Raw genomic sequence first — 12,815 nt, 5'->3', positions numbered from 1 at the left:
AAAAAGCAGCGGCAGGTCTGCGAGCAGGGGGTCCCGCATTGTCCTGGCTGCCCGCCGCCCCCCCGTGCAAGGGGACACCCTGGCTGGCAGCACAGGGACACCGTGTCCCACCCCGCCGGGCACCCCCTGTGTGTGTGCTGGCACCGCTGGGGTGGGCAGGGGGGGCTTGGGGGCCTCGGTCCCCAGCCTGGCACCCTCTGGGGCTCGGTGGCACTGCTGGGCACACACAGAGTGGGTGCCACCGCTCCACGACCCCGGGACCTGCTGGGGAGGCACCGACCCAGATCCTCGTGGCACCAGAAGTGAAGCCCCCCCCCGTTTGCACCCAAGCGGGGGCTCAGACCATCCATGTCACCGGTGTCACCAGGCACCCCAGGCTGACATTTATCCGTGCCCGGGGGTGGCGTGGCAAAGGGCGAGCTCAGCCCGCTGCTATTTTAAGAGCAGGAGCTTAGCGGCAGCCCCCAGCCCAAATTGTTTGGCTCAGCGGGGAGCAGCGGGGGGAGCCGAGCCCCCCAGGAGCCCCCTGAGTCCCTGCTGGCCACGCTGGTGCTCAGCCGCGAGGCTGAAGATGCTGTTGGCATCCGGAGGAGCAATTTCCCCTGGCGCAGGGAGGAATTGGCAGGGAGCGAGCTCCTCGGCATTTCCCACGCTGCCGGGGGATTATCGGCCTCCTTGGAGCCAGCCCTGCGAGCCCGGCTGGGATCTCCCGCAGGGGACATCGGCTGCACCCGTCCGGGGACAGATCTGGGGGCTGAGCGGGGCAGGAGGGAGCCAGGGGGGGCTCAGTGCCCACAAAGGGTCCTGGCTGCTGCCGTGCCCCCTGGCTCCATCCGTCGGGAGCCGTAATTAGCCGCTGGCCCAAGGCAGCGGAGCCAGCAGTGGGCACGGGGCCACACGCCTTCGCCCCGCACTCGTCCCAGTGTGGGCAGGGGACAGGTGGCGAGCGCTGAGCCCGCGCAGGCGGCATCTCGGCGGGTCGGTGCTGGGCGGCCCTGGCGCTGTAAGAATATGTTTGATATTTAGTTGGTTTTCCAATAAAACAACCTAATATCAAACATATCAGACAGAGGCAGGGGCAGGCGGAGGCGGACGGGACCCGGGGCTCGGCTGCCTGAAAGAGAAAGAGAGAGGGCGAGGCGGAGCGGGGCCGTAACTCCTCGCCGTCTGCCTGGGCTGGACCTGGGGGCTCCGCACGTGCTGCGCCCTGGCCTCGGCGTCCTCGGCTGTGGGCTCCTGCTCCATCGGCTCTGGGATCCTTGGGGATCTGGTGGCCAAGAAGAGGCGAAATGCAGCGGGGATGAAGCTGGAGCAGGGCGTCCCCTGACAGGGCACGGCACGGCACAGCACGGCACAGTGGGCAGCGCTGCTCACACCGTCCCTGCGCATCCGGGGCCGAGGGGTCGCCGTGTCCATCGCTGCCTTACCTGGGCCAGCTCGGGGGGCTCCTCGGCGGCTCTGGCGCGGGGGCCGCCTGGCCGCCATTTATAACCGTGCTCAGCTGCAGCCGGCGGGGGGACGCGGCTGGCGAGCGCCCCGGCCCCACGCACGTGGCCTCGTTCCCATTAATTGCCACCCATCGACGTCCCCCTGCCCCCTCTGCGCAGCCCCGCGCCCTTGCCGTGGAGCGCGACCGGTCGATACGGGTCGATGGCCCCGCGCCGCCTGCTCCTGCCCCCGGTCACACGCCGCCGTCATTAGCGGGGATGTCGATACCGGGGAGCCGTCCCCATCCCGGCGGGCTCCCCACTGCTGCGGGGCTGCGTGTGACCCTGCCCAAGGACAAGCCCTGGCCGGCGCTGGGATGCTGTGCCCCACGTCCCCTCCTGCTCCATCCTGTCCCCTTGCCTTTGGTTTGGGGGAGCCACCGAGGACGCACGGTGTGCAGGAGCATCCCCTCCACGGGTGGCTGGAGGAGGCGGGCGCCTGTGTCCTCCTGCACCGTCCCTCGTGGAGACGTGGCCCCGCTGCCCTGGGTACGGCTGGGTGACAAAACAGGACCCCAGACCTGCTGTGGGACGGCACGCAGGGCCTCGTGGGGTGCCTGGCACCAGGGGACACGCAGCTCCCGGCCTAGGGAACAGAGCTGGGGGCTCTGCGGGGCCCAGAACCGCTGGGCAGGACGTGGGGCAGGACGTGGGGCGGCCGGAGCCCCAGTACCACGGGGGGACGGGGACACAGCCCCTGCCCAGGCTGCCTCTGACAGCTGGGAGGGTGGCGCTGGGGACGGCAGGGACACACGTGGAAGCAGCGCGGGGCCGGGACGCGGGGAGCTGCGTGCGGCAGCGGTGATGTGATGCGACCCGACAGACGAGCTAATGAAGGGCCGTTGGCGGGGGGGTGCCGGCCCGGCGGCCCCCAGCCCTGTCAATAAACTGAGCCAGGGCAGGCGCTGATGGGCCCTGGGGCCGGGAGACACCAAGGTCGGGCGCAGGCAGCGGGGACGAGGGGCAGGCGGGGGCTCAGGGGGTGCCCAGACGGTGAGCGGGGCCACGGAGCATCGCACCCCAGCCCCGTCCCCAGCACCGGGGGGACAGCGGCGTGCGGCTGGCACCGGGCACCGCAGCGGGAGCGGGACCTGACCACGGAGCACGAGGGGCTGCCGGTGCCACGTCCACATGTGGGACAGTCAGGGAGAAGCAGAGCAGGCACGCGGTGGCCGTGCTGCCATCTCCTGGCACAGCCACGGCCGGGACCGCGTGCCAGGATCTGGCACAGAGGGGCCGCAGGCGATGCTGCTGGATCCCAGCCGCGGGGATCGGGCCGCGCTGCCCCTTCCCTCCGCCCCGTGGCTGCCCCCGAACCCAGCGGGCACAGCCCCATCTCGCTCAGCTCCTTTTATTCCCCGGTGCTGCCAGCCGGGCCGAGCCCGACGGGCCGTGCGCTCAGAGCCGCTCCACGTAGAAAGCCTTCCCGAGCTGCTGCAGCTCCCGCTGGTGCTGCCGGTGCTCGGCCTGGAGGAGCCGGTGCAGGGCGGCCCGTCGGACCTGCGGGGCGTCGGGGCCGGCGGTGAGCCACGCTCCTGCTGCCCGGCGTGCTGGCGAGGGGTCCTGAGCCCTCCGCTGCCGGGCAGGAGGGTGCCGGAGCCGGGAGCACCCCAGGGACGAGGGGCAGGCGCCCCGGGCAGGGCACCTTGCCGAAAACGAGCAGACCTCACCGTGGTTCGCTCCTTGGAGGCCAGGCACAGCTCCACCGCGAGGCTCCACCGCAGCGCCCCGAGGGACGTGGCCCAGGTCCGCTCCTGGCGCTGGGGGTGCTCCCCGGCCGCCTGCCCCCAGCTGCGGGGACGTGGGGTGACGGGATGGATGGGGCGATGGGACAGTGGGGCAGCACGGGGTCCCCGTCCTCCCTGCTGTGCCCCCCCCTCCTGCTGGGACCCCTTCCCCCCAGGGACCCCCTTTGCCGGCTCTACCTCCGCAGCCACTCCGCGTAGGCGCTCTCCTTCGCCAGGACCTGCAACCAACACATTTGGGGGGCTCGAACCCGCCCAGGCTTTCCCCACGCGACGGGGGACACAGCACGGTGACTGTCCCCACCTGCTCCCGCCGCAGGGACAGGGTCTGCCTGGTCGCCGCAGCCATGGCCGGTGCCGTGGGGACCCCACAACCGCCCCCTGCCCCAGCCAGGCCGTTACCAACGTCCCCCAGACCGGCGTCGCCGTCACCAAGGCGGCAGTGCGGTGACAGCCCCGTGGTGACCGTTGGTTCCTTGGATCCCGCAGGGAAGGGCTCCTGGCAGCCAGAGGCCCGTGGCACGCATCCAGCTCGGGGTAACTGTTGTTTTATTAAACAGCAATTAAAAAGAGTGCAGAGGCCCGGGGAAGGGGCACAGCTCCTGCCCCACGTGCTGCGGTGAGCGGCGAGCAGCGGGCGCTGCCGGCAGGACGCCGACATCGAGCCGGGGGCTGCGAGCTTCGGCCCCGAGCTGGGCTCCCCCCGCCGCCAGCAGCCCCTTCCCCTGGGCTCGGTGGCCGCTGGCATATGAGGCGCTGGTGAGAGCGGGAGGAACCCCCCGGCCGGGCAGACAGGCCGTTTGAAGCTGGTATTTGTCTGCCTGAGACGTCCCCGAAGGCCCAGCTGCAGGATGGAAACCGCAGCCCCAAGAGGCACCTCGCCCGCCACGGGGAGGACTGCCCGCCAAACTATTTACACTCCGTCCAGGCCCCCTGGCGCACACCCGGCCGAGAGCAGCGACGGTGCCACGGGGAAAACGTTTCATGGGTCTTTGGAGAGGAGAGACGAGCGGCTCCGAAGCCTGAGCTCAACACAGACAGGACGGAGAGCCAGCATCAGCCCCTGCTGGCCGCCACGGGGAAGAGGAGAGGTGGAAGAGAGCGCTGGCTTGGGGGGGGGATGTCTTTTTATAAATAAGCTAAAGCTAACCAGAGTTTATTCACAGGGCCGGGGCTCCGAGGCGCTGCCGGCCTCCAAGCCAGAACAACGCCCGCAGCGCGCCCAAGCCTGACGCAGGGGGGCCTCAGGGGCCGATCCCCGCCGGGTTTGGCGGGCGGGCACAGTGCTTTGAAACGGGCTCCCGGCGCGGGGTGAGCTCCACCAGCTGAAACGGAGCCTCCGCCGAGCTCTTATATCCGACGTCGTGCAAGAGGGAGGCCCAAGAGCGCGGCCGCTTCCTCCCAGCGCCGCCTGCGCGCTGACCTGCGGCCAAAACTCGCCCAGGACACTAAGCTGCACCCAGCAAGGGGCTCTGCTCTCGGCAGGTCCCCGGAGCAGCGCTCCCCGCCCCGCTCACAGGGTGCTCTCCAGCGTGTTGTAGTTGTCCTTGAAGCTCTTCAGCTCCAGGAAGTGTTTGGCACGTTTGCTCTTCTGGCTGGAAGGCAGGTAGGTGACCTGGATGGTGGCGGGGTTGGAGACTTCGGGGGAGAGAGTGAGGTCCTTGGCTGCCGACTGGTGCTGCCGCTGGCTGCTGCCTCCCCGGGCCTTGGTCCTGCAGAGAGAGGCACCATCACGGCAGGGGAAGGATGCGGCCCCTCCCCAGAGTCCCTGGCTCAAAGGTGCGAGCAGGAATGCGGATGCGACCTAGCAACAACCCCAAAATGCATCAAGAGACAGGCTGTAAAGAATAACCAAACCTGGAAGCACAGACTGGCGCGAACAGCCTGCTTCTCAGAGGCCGGCTTTGTGCCCCAAATCCCATCTTTGCTCACAGGCCACCGAGGCCCAAGAAGCCAACACCGTCCCCCAGCAGCCACACGCCGGACAGAAACACTCACATGTTTGCCAGCTCGTTCAGAGCATCCTGGTACTTCAGATATTCTGGTTTCCCAAAGACCTGGACGCAAACAGAAAAGACCCTGCAAAGCCTGGCCGAGGGTACAGCGCGATCCCAGCCCCGCCAGCCCAGCAGGCCGGGGGGCAGGAGCAGCCCCCGCGGGGCCCGGCGCTTACCCCAGTGCCGTAGCGGGCGCTCTCGTACCCGTCCAGCAAGGTGTCGATCAAGGCTTTGCGGATGCCTTTGAAGGAGGCGCTGGAATTCCTCAGCTCCAGCAGGTAGGCACAGAAGTTCTTCCCTATTAAAGACTTTGGGTATCTGCCGTCCGCATGAAATGGTATTTCTAGGAAACAAGAAGGCACGACACCACCGCCTGAAGGACGGGTCAAACGCTTGTGTTTACCCACAAAGTGGGACGAGCTCGTGGCTAACGAAGCTTCCCACCGCTTCCGCTGCCTCCATTTGCCGATTGCTTCCAACGTGGGAGCAGAGCCGGCCCTCAGGCAGCCAGCCCTGGGGGGATTTAGTGACTGCTGCTCCCCAAAGAGGGCCGTGCGTTACCACGGGACCGCTGCCCAACGCACGCCCCTATTTCCCACACGCACTCTCTCCCCTCTCTTTCCCTCCCACCGTGCGCTCGCTTACCAGATGTCCTAATTGCATCCAGCGCCTTCATCCTGTACAGGTAGTTATAGCAGCCTGGAAAGAGAAAACCCAAACTGAAAGCTCTGCACGACTCGGCAGCAAAAGGGAGGTGGGGAGAGCGGACGGGAGCAGGACGCAGAGACACCGTCTCCGATCAGCCAGCCAAACGCGGGGTCGCGATGGCAGCACCGAGGAGAGGCCAGCGATGCAGCTCAGCCCCCGGGGAGCGACCACCGCAGGCAGACAGAGCCCGCCGCGGCAGAACAAGGCTGGGTGGCGTCCCTGGTGTCCTCCAGCTCTCGTCCAGCGAGGGGGTACCTTGCGTCTCCAGCTGCAGAAGTCTGCTGTCGTCCTCAGCTAGCAGCCGGGGCTCGTACTTGATGTCTTGCACCCGTGACAGCCGAATGTCGATTTCTTCCTTTAAATCCTGCAGAGCAGAAAAAAAAAAACACACAAAGAATTTAGAGCACTCGCTTTTTCAATAGGATTCTAAGGATGATTATAGGCAAATCCTGAGGGCTTTCTGGTGTAAAGCAGGGGGAAACCCATCCCTCAGCAGCTCCCGGCGATGCCGTTTTGGAGCAGACCCCGGCAGGGACGCCCCCACCCCCGGGCACCAACCTTGGGCGCGTGCTGGCCAACAGGCACGTGGGGGCCGCGGCGGGACTTCATGGCGAAGCGCATGATCTGGCGTTTCACGAAGATGAACAGCAGCACGAAGACCTAGACCCCGCCGGGGGGACAGGCGGTCAGCGCACCCAGCTGCGCCCCCGGACACCCCACAACCAGCCCCACACCCTCCCCCAAACCCCAGCTGTCTCCGGACCCCGCTCAGCCCACCCAGAGCCCCACAGACACCCGGGACAGCCTCACAAGCACCCCCCTGCTGGCTGCAGAGGCCCCAGCTCACGTCCTCCCCCTGCCCCACAGAAGCTGGGGGGCCGGTGCTGTGCAGGACCCTACAGGCCCCCAGCCCAGCCCCACGAGAACCCCACACCTGCTCCCCACGGACACCCCGGGACGTGTCCCACGGGAGCCCCACGCAGTACTGGGCCCACCCCCACCAGGGACCAGGTGACAGGACCCACAGGGCCCCACACACCGGGTGACCGGCCCCACGGGGACCAGGGCCCACAGGGACCGGGTGACAGGACCCACGGGAATCCACAGGGACCGGGACCCACGCGGCCCCACGAACACCCGGTACCTGGCCCCATGGGACCCGGTGCATGGCCCCACAGACACTCAGTACCGGGCCCCACAGGGATCCCCAGACACCCGTGCCCAGCCCTACGGGGACCCCCAAACACCCCGGTGCCCAGCCCAAGGGGACCCCCGGACACTGGGTGTGGGCCCCACGGGGACCGAGCACCGGGACCTACGGGCCCCGCAGGCACCGGGTGACGGGACCCACAAACACCCGGTGCCCGGCCCCACGGGGATCCCCAGACACCGGGCGCGGGCCCCACGGGGACTGGGACCTACGGGCCCCACCAACGCCGGGTGACAGGACCCACGGGACCCGGGGCCTACGCGGACTCACGAACACCCGGTACCGGGCCTCACGGGGATCCACGGGGACCCGGTGCCCGGCCTCACGGACACTCGGTGCCGGGCCCCACGGGGATCCCCAGACAGCGGGCGCGGGCCCCGCGGGGACCGAGCACCGGGGCCTCCGGGCCCCGCCGCCACCCCGTGACGGGACCGACGGGCCCCACGCCCCCCCCCACCCCCCCCCGGTGCCCGCCGCCCTCACCAGGCTGCCGTAGGCCATGACGAGCACCACGTTGACCCCCGAGAGCCAGTTGCTGCCGGCCCCCGCCATCCCCGGCCCGGCCCGCGGCCACACAACATGGCGCCCGCCGAAGCCTCCCCGCGCCCCCTCCACGTGACGCCGCCGCTCCTCCCGCACGTGACCCTGCGGGGAGAGGAGGGGGGGGGGGGAGGGGGGGGCAGAAGCCGAGCGCGCCCTCGCTCCCTTCCCTCCGCGTCACGTGGGGCCGAAGCCGGCGCCGGCCACGCCTCCCCCCTCCCGCAAGCGCCGCGGCCCGCGTCACGTGATGGGGGCGGGCGCCGCTGGGTGCTTGTCAGTGCGGCGGCGACCCAGGTAAAGTTGGCTGCGCGGGGCGGCGGGCGGCGCGCGGCCCCTTTAAATCCCGCCCCCCCTCCCCGCTCCCCCCCTCCCCTCCCCGCGCCCCCCGCCCTCCCCCCTCCCGGGGCGCTCCCCCCCTCCCCCCTCCCTCCCTCACCGCCCCCCCCGTGCCCCCCCCACCCCCGTTACCGGGCGCCTCGCGGCCTGCAGGGCCCGGCCGCGCCGCACCGCGCCGGGCCGCGCCGCACCGGGCCGGGCCGGGCCCGCCGCAGGTGAGGCCGGGCGGGGAATGGCGGCCGCCGCCATGAGGGCGGAAGCGGGCCCGGCCTGGCGCCGCGCTGCTTTGGGGGGGGGGGAACGGGAACGGAGCCGCCCCGCCGGGCCCCATTGTCCGCCGCCACCGGGCCCTCGGCGGCCGCCCCGCGGCGCGGCGCTAACAATGGGGCGGCCCCGGGCTGCCTCCCCCCGCCGGCCGGGCCCGGTACCGGGGCTCCGAACAAAGGGCCCCGAACCCCGAGGGGGGGGGGGGGGGCGCGGAGCCGCGGGGCGTGGGCAGGGCGCGGCCCCGGGACACCCCCGAGACCCCCGGGACGCCCCCGGTAGCCCCGATCGCCCCCCGCTGCCTCCCCGTCACCCCCCCCGGTGCAACCCGGTACCCCCCCGGTGCCTCCCCCCGCCGCCCGTGCGGGCCCCGGCACCGCGGCAGCACCGGGCGGGAGCCCCCGCGGCGCCCCCCCCCTCCCCCCCCTCCCGGTGCCCGCCTCCCTCGGGTGCTCCCGGCCCGCCCCACGCCGCGGGCAGAGCCCCCCGGAGCCCTGCCCCCCCCCCCCGGCCCTGCCGCACGTGCCCGTTACCGGGGGCGGGGGGGGGAAGGCCGCGGGTTCCTGGTGCCAGCAGAGGAGGGGAGCGGTGCTGGGCGCGGGCCGGGGGGTGCTGAGCGGGGCCGCGGAGCCCTGCCGCGGTGCTGTACCTCGCCCCAGAGCCCCAATAAAGAGCTCGGCTGCGCCCCGTGTGCCGTCACCTCTTCTTCCGATGCTTCGTTCGACGCCTCGCGTCCCGCGGGGCCCGGCGCCTCGCAGCCCCCCGGGGCCCGGCACCCCGCCTGCCCCGGGCCCTGCAGGCGCAGGGGGGGCCGCAAGGACCGCGGGCGACCCCCCGGGCGCGTTGCCTTCCCGGGCAGCCCCGCGAAGCCGAGGCGCTGCGACCTGCGGCCGTGACGCTTCTCCTTCTCCGTCAACCCCGGCGAGCGCGTCGCTGTCCTCGTGGCGTGGAGCGCGGAGCTGGCCGGGCGTAACGCGGTCCCTCGGCCGCGGGTGTCCCGCGGTTAGCTGGCCGTGCCCCTCTGTTACGGCCCTCTTGCTGCACATACGTGGTTTTTTATGCCTTTTTTTAACAAAAAGAGGTAAAACGCTCGACGAACGCCGCTCTGAGCCAGCTGTTAGGCTCGTCGTTATGCGTACACGGCCAGCCCCGGTGCGGAGCCAACGTCGGGGCTGATGTTTGCGTTTAAATACTGCCCGGGAGCTGCACCAAAGCTCCCTGCTGGAGGGATGAAGTCCCAGCAGGCAAACCCCCGTCTGCAGGGCGCCGCGCGCTCACCTGGAGGTCTCCGCAGAATCCAGGCCTGCTGGTGGTGCTTCTGCCGTGGCTCTTTCTCTGGTGGTTTTTACACCTTAAAAAATGCTTTAATGGTCACCGAAACTGAGCAGAGCGCGGCGGCTGTCGAACAATGCCCGGCGCTGCCCGAAGGCTGGGGACAGCAGCCTGCCGTGGAGCCGCAGATTGAGTTACCGCGGGCACGCAGCGTCGCTCCCCTCCCCGGGCCCACGGTCCCGCGGCCGGATGGGTTTAACGGGGCGGCTCATGTGCGTGCAAAATACGTGGGGCTGGGCGAGACGGGGCCGTGGGGAGCGAGAAGAAATTCCGTGGGGAAGGAGCGCGGGAGGCAGCGCTGCGTGGCCGCAGCAGCGTTGGTCGTGGGGGGCACTGGGGCTCGGCGCTCCTGGCGAAACGCCAGCTGCGGGGTGCGCCCAGCCGCTCCTGCTGGCCCCAGAGGCGGTGTGGGTTCCCTCCCGGTCCTAAAACCTGGAGGTGTGTGACCAGAAAGCTCCGTTCTTGCGGTGCCACGAGGTGTGGGCACCCCCGAAGGGCGGCCTTTGGAGGCTTTGGGGGAAGCTGTGGAGCGCTTGGAAGCCCAACACGAGCGGTGTGAGGCGCTGGCGTGAGCCGGAGGGGGTCTGCCACGGTGCGGAGGTGACGTGGGGTCCCTGAGCTCTGCTGGAAAGGGCCCCCAGCCCCGCTGCTCTGCGCTCGCAGACTCCCGATTCCCCGGGTCTCACAGGGCCGTTGGCTGTCGCGGCTTTTCCACTTTTCCCTCCTGCGCCCTGGGTCCTGCTCTGTGGCGATGGTGACGAGGAAGGCTTCGGGTCGCGCCCTGCAGGCTGCGTTTCCTTGCTCGGGTCTCCTGCCGCGGCCCCTTCCTCTGCCCCAGGCCTCGGAGCAGCAGCTGGAGCAGAACCTGTTGCATCGGAGGAGGGCTCGGCGGCGTTACCGGCAAACCCCAGCGGTGTGGGGCCGGCGATTATTTAGATTTCAGGGTCTCGGAGGCAGCGAGGCCTGCCGAGCGCCTCGGGACGTGCCTGGTGCTCCTCGCTTTGGGGAGATCACGGGCGGGGTAAAGCCCTTCGCTGTGTGGGATTCCTTCCTCCAAACCCGGGGCGTGCGGCTGTAAAACTTCACTTCCTAGGGGTGCTCCACGGCCTCGGCTCCTGCGGGGATTTTTGGCCTCAAGCAGCTCCCCAGCAGCGTTACTTGCTGTTATTGCGTGTCGGCTCTGAGTTCGTTTTTTGGGTAACTTCAGAATGCTCGGTAGAAGAAAAACGTGATGTTCCTAGATCCGGGGAACAATTGAAATAAGGGAAAACGGTTGGTTCTACCGGGGTCGTATTCCTTTAAAAACAAACCCCCCAAACCTGCGGCAGCACCTTTTGCCGGCAGGTTTTTGCTTCCTCTGCACCAGAGTCAAGCCAGGAGAGAGGAGAGCTCAGGGCGCTCAGCCGGCACACCTGAGGCTCGGAGATGTTCGCTCTCAAAGCAAAGCTTCTCGAGAGCTTTTCGCAGCGCTCCTCGCTGTAGTTGGCGACCCCGTGCCCGCTCGCCCGCGTCTTCTGGCGGCGAGCGGCTGAGCCCTTGCCACGGGGCTCCTCTCCCCGGTCCCGGCTGCTCGCTGGGCTGCAGACGGGGCGCGGCGGCGGCGGCCGCGTTCGACGCGGGGCGCTCGGTGGCGGGGCTGGCCGCAGGAGCCCGCGGCAGCCCCGGGCACGCAGCGGTTTTGGGGAAGCGTCGGGAGGGTGGGGCCGTGCCGACTGCCTCGCTCAGTCTCGGTGCTGCCTTGTGTTTTCAGTTTCTAACAGCCTGTTCTCTCTTCTCCCCCGCCCCACCGCAGAGCTCTACCTTGTAAATACTGTTATTTGTATATACTGTAAATGATGACATCGGTGGGCACTAACCGAGCCCGGGGGAACTGGGAGCAGACACAGACACAGAGCCAGACACAGCACAAGCAGCGGCCGCAGGTAAGGGGAGCGTCCTTGGAAACTGGCTGGCGTGGAGGTGGAGACCTGGCGCTCCCGGCCGGGCGCTGGGCTTGGCCCAACGAAGGCCGACAGCGCTCCCTGCGAGCCGCGGGGCGCTCCCGGAGGCAGGGCGGGCGGGCGCCTCCGCCTGGGAGCCGGTGCCGGCGGGGTGCTGCCTTCCCTGGCTTTGTAAACAGTTGTAAACGTGTTTACAAATACCTGAAGCGTGGGAGACGGAGGGGTTTGGCCAACCTCTTCTCAGTGGTTTGTGGGGACAGGACAAGGGGCGATGGCCACAAAATGGAGCCCAGGCGGTTCCGCACCAACTTCTTCCCGGCGAGGGTGACGGAGCCCTGGGACAGGCTGCCCAGGGAGGTTGTGGGGGCTCCTTCTCTGGAGGTATTCGAGGCCCGTCTGGACGCCTCCCTGGGCAGCCTGCTGTAGGGAACCTGCTTTGGCAGGGAGGTTGGACCCGATGGTCTCTCGAGGTCCCTTCCAACCCCTACAGTTCTGTGATTCCCTCCGGCTGTGCCCTGTGTGTTTTATCAAACGCAGGCGGCCACGAAGCCATCTGCAGCTTGTCTCGATGTCCTGGTGGTGCTGAGGGCTGCCTCGAGGTGGAGTTAGGTTCGGTGCCTTGGGCTCACCCGTTGCAGAGGGGTCGCCCGACGGTGTTTCCCTTTCTCCTAGACTCCCCTCCCTCGCTCCTCTTCTCTCTGCCTTGCTTTCTGAAGCTTGCCTCTTCCCGGCCCTCGTTTGCGCCTCTTCCTCGTCGCGTCGGATCTTTTCCAGCGTCCTCGGGAGCGGCACGGCCTTCGGAGGAGGGTGAGTGCGAGGCGTGCCACGCTAACCCCGCTCCCTTTTGATGTTCCATCTCCTCAGGCCACTGCGGAACAGATCCGACTTGCACAGATGATTTCGGACCACAATGACGCTGACTTTGAGGAGAAGGTGAAACAAGTGAGTGCGAACCCTGGGGCAGGACAGGAGGCTGCTCCCTGGGCTTCCTTAGGCCACCGTGATTTTCAAGGCCTCGCGTGCCTGCTGTCTTCGGCCCCAAAGCACGAGGCTCAGCAGCATCCCGAGGCACGGCGCTGGGAGGCTAGGTTGTGGTGAAACTCGGTGACTCAGAAATTCCCACCCTCGGTTCTGGGGATTTGCTTCTCGTTTGGGGGCATAATTAAGCTGGGGAGGCTGGCAAGACTGCCAAACCCCGTCGTTCCTTCAGATGCTTTCTGTTTTGGGATGCAGTTTGCTGGCCTCGTAAGAGAGCC

At 68.7% G+C, this 12,815-nt stretch overlaps 3 protein-coding genes across 13 annotated transcripts in view; 1 reads left to right on the top strand and 2 right to left on the bottom strand.

Moving 5' to 3' along the window:
• Positions 1-37: 37 nt before the first annotated feature.
• CFAP141 (cilia and flagella associated protein 141) lies at positions 38-3,980 on the bottom strand (the record flags this gene model as incomplete). The annotated part of the gene is made up of 4 exons (XM_083813710.1): positions 38-2,987; positions 3,158-3,278; positions 3,413-3,453; positions 3,537-3,980. 4 exons carry the CDS (start codon positions 3,978-3,980, stop codon positions 2,886-2,888), a joined length of 708 nt encoding a protein of 235 aa, XP_083669836.1. The 3' UTR covers positions 38-2,885.
• LOC310887598 (protein C1orf43 homolog) lies at positions 3,765-7,764 on the bottom strand. Its single transcript, XM_083813709.1, has 7 exons — positions 7,631-7,764; positions 6,496-6,597; positions 6,193-6,301; positions 5,875-5,928; positions 5,406-5,572; positions 5,231-5,289; positions 3,765-4,944 (listed from the first exon to the last, which is right to left on the bottom strand). The coding sequence occupies exons 1-7, from the start codon at positions 7,697-7,699 to the stop codon at positions 4,746-4,748; spliced, it is 759 nt and encodes a 252-aa protein (XP_083669835.1). The 5' UTR covers positions 7,700-7,764; the 3' UTR covers positions 3,765-4,745.
• Positions 7,765-7,840: 76 nt separating this feature from the next.
• The window catches only part of UBAP2L (ubiquitin associated protein 2 like), a 29,965-nt gene continuing 24,990 nt past the window's right edge, over positions 7,841-12,815 (top strand). For 10 of the 11 annotated variants that reach the window (XM_083813683.1, XM_083813682.1, XM_083813681.1 and 7 more), the window contains exons 1-3: positions 7,841-7,981; positions 11,412-11,541; positions 12,424-12,501. In XM_083813683.1, coding sequence (XP_083669809.1) covers positions 11,452-11,541; positions 12,424-12,501 — 168 coding nt within the window. In that variant the 5' untranslated portion in view covers positions 7,841-7,981; positions 11,412-11,451. Of the gene's footprint in view, positions 7,982-8,214; positions 8,239-11,411; positions 11,542-12,423; positions 12,502-12,815 lie in introns of those variants that run through there. The other variant, XM_083813676.1, reaches the window with a different exon arrangement.

This window comes from Anser anser (assembly GCF_964211835.1).
Source record: "Anser anser genome assembly, chromosome: 28".
In the NCBI taxonomy this organism is placed as follows: Eukaryota; Metazoa; Chordata; class Aves; order Anseriformes; family Anatidae; genus Anser; species Anser anser.
Note: the sequence above shows the minus strand (reverse complement) of the source record. Positions and strands in the feature narration are given on the sequence as shown.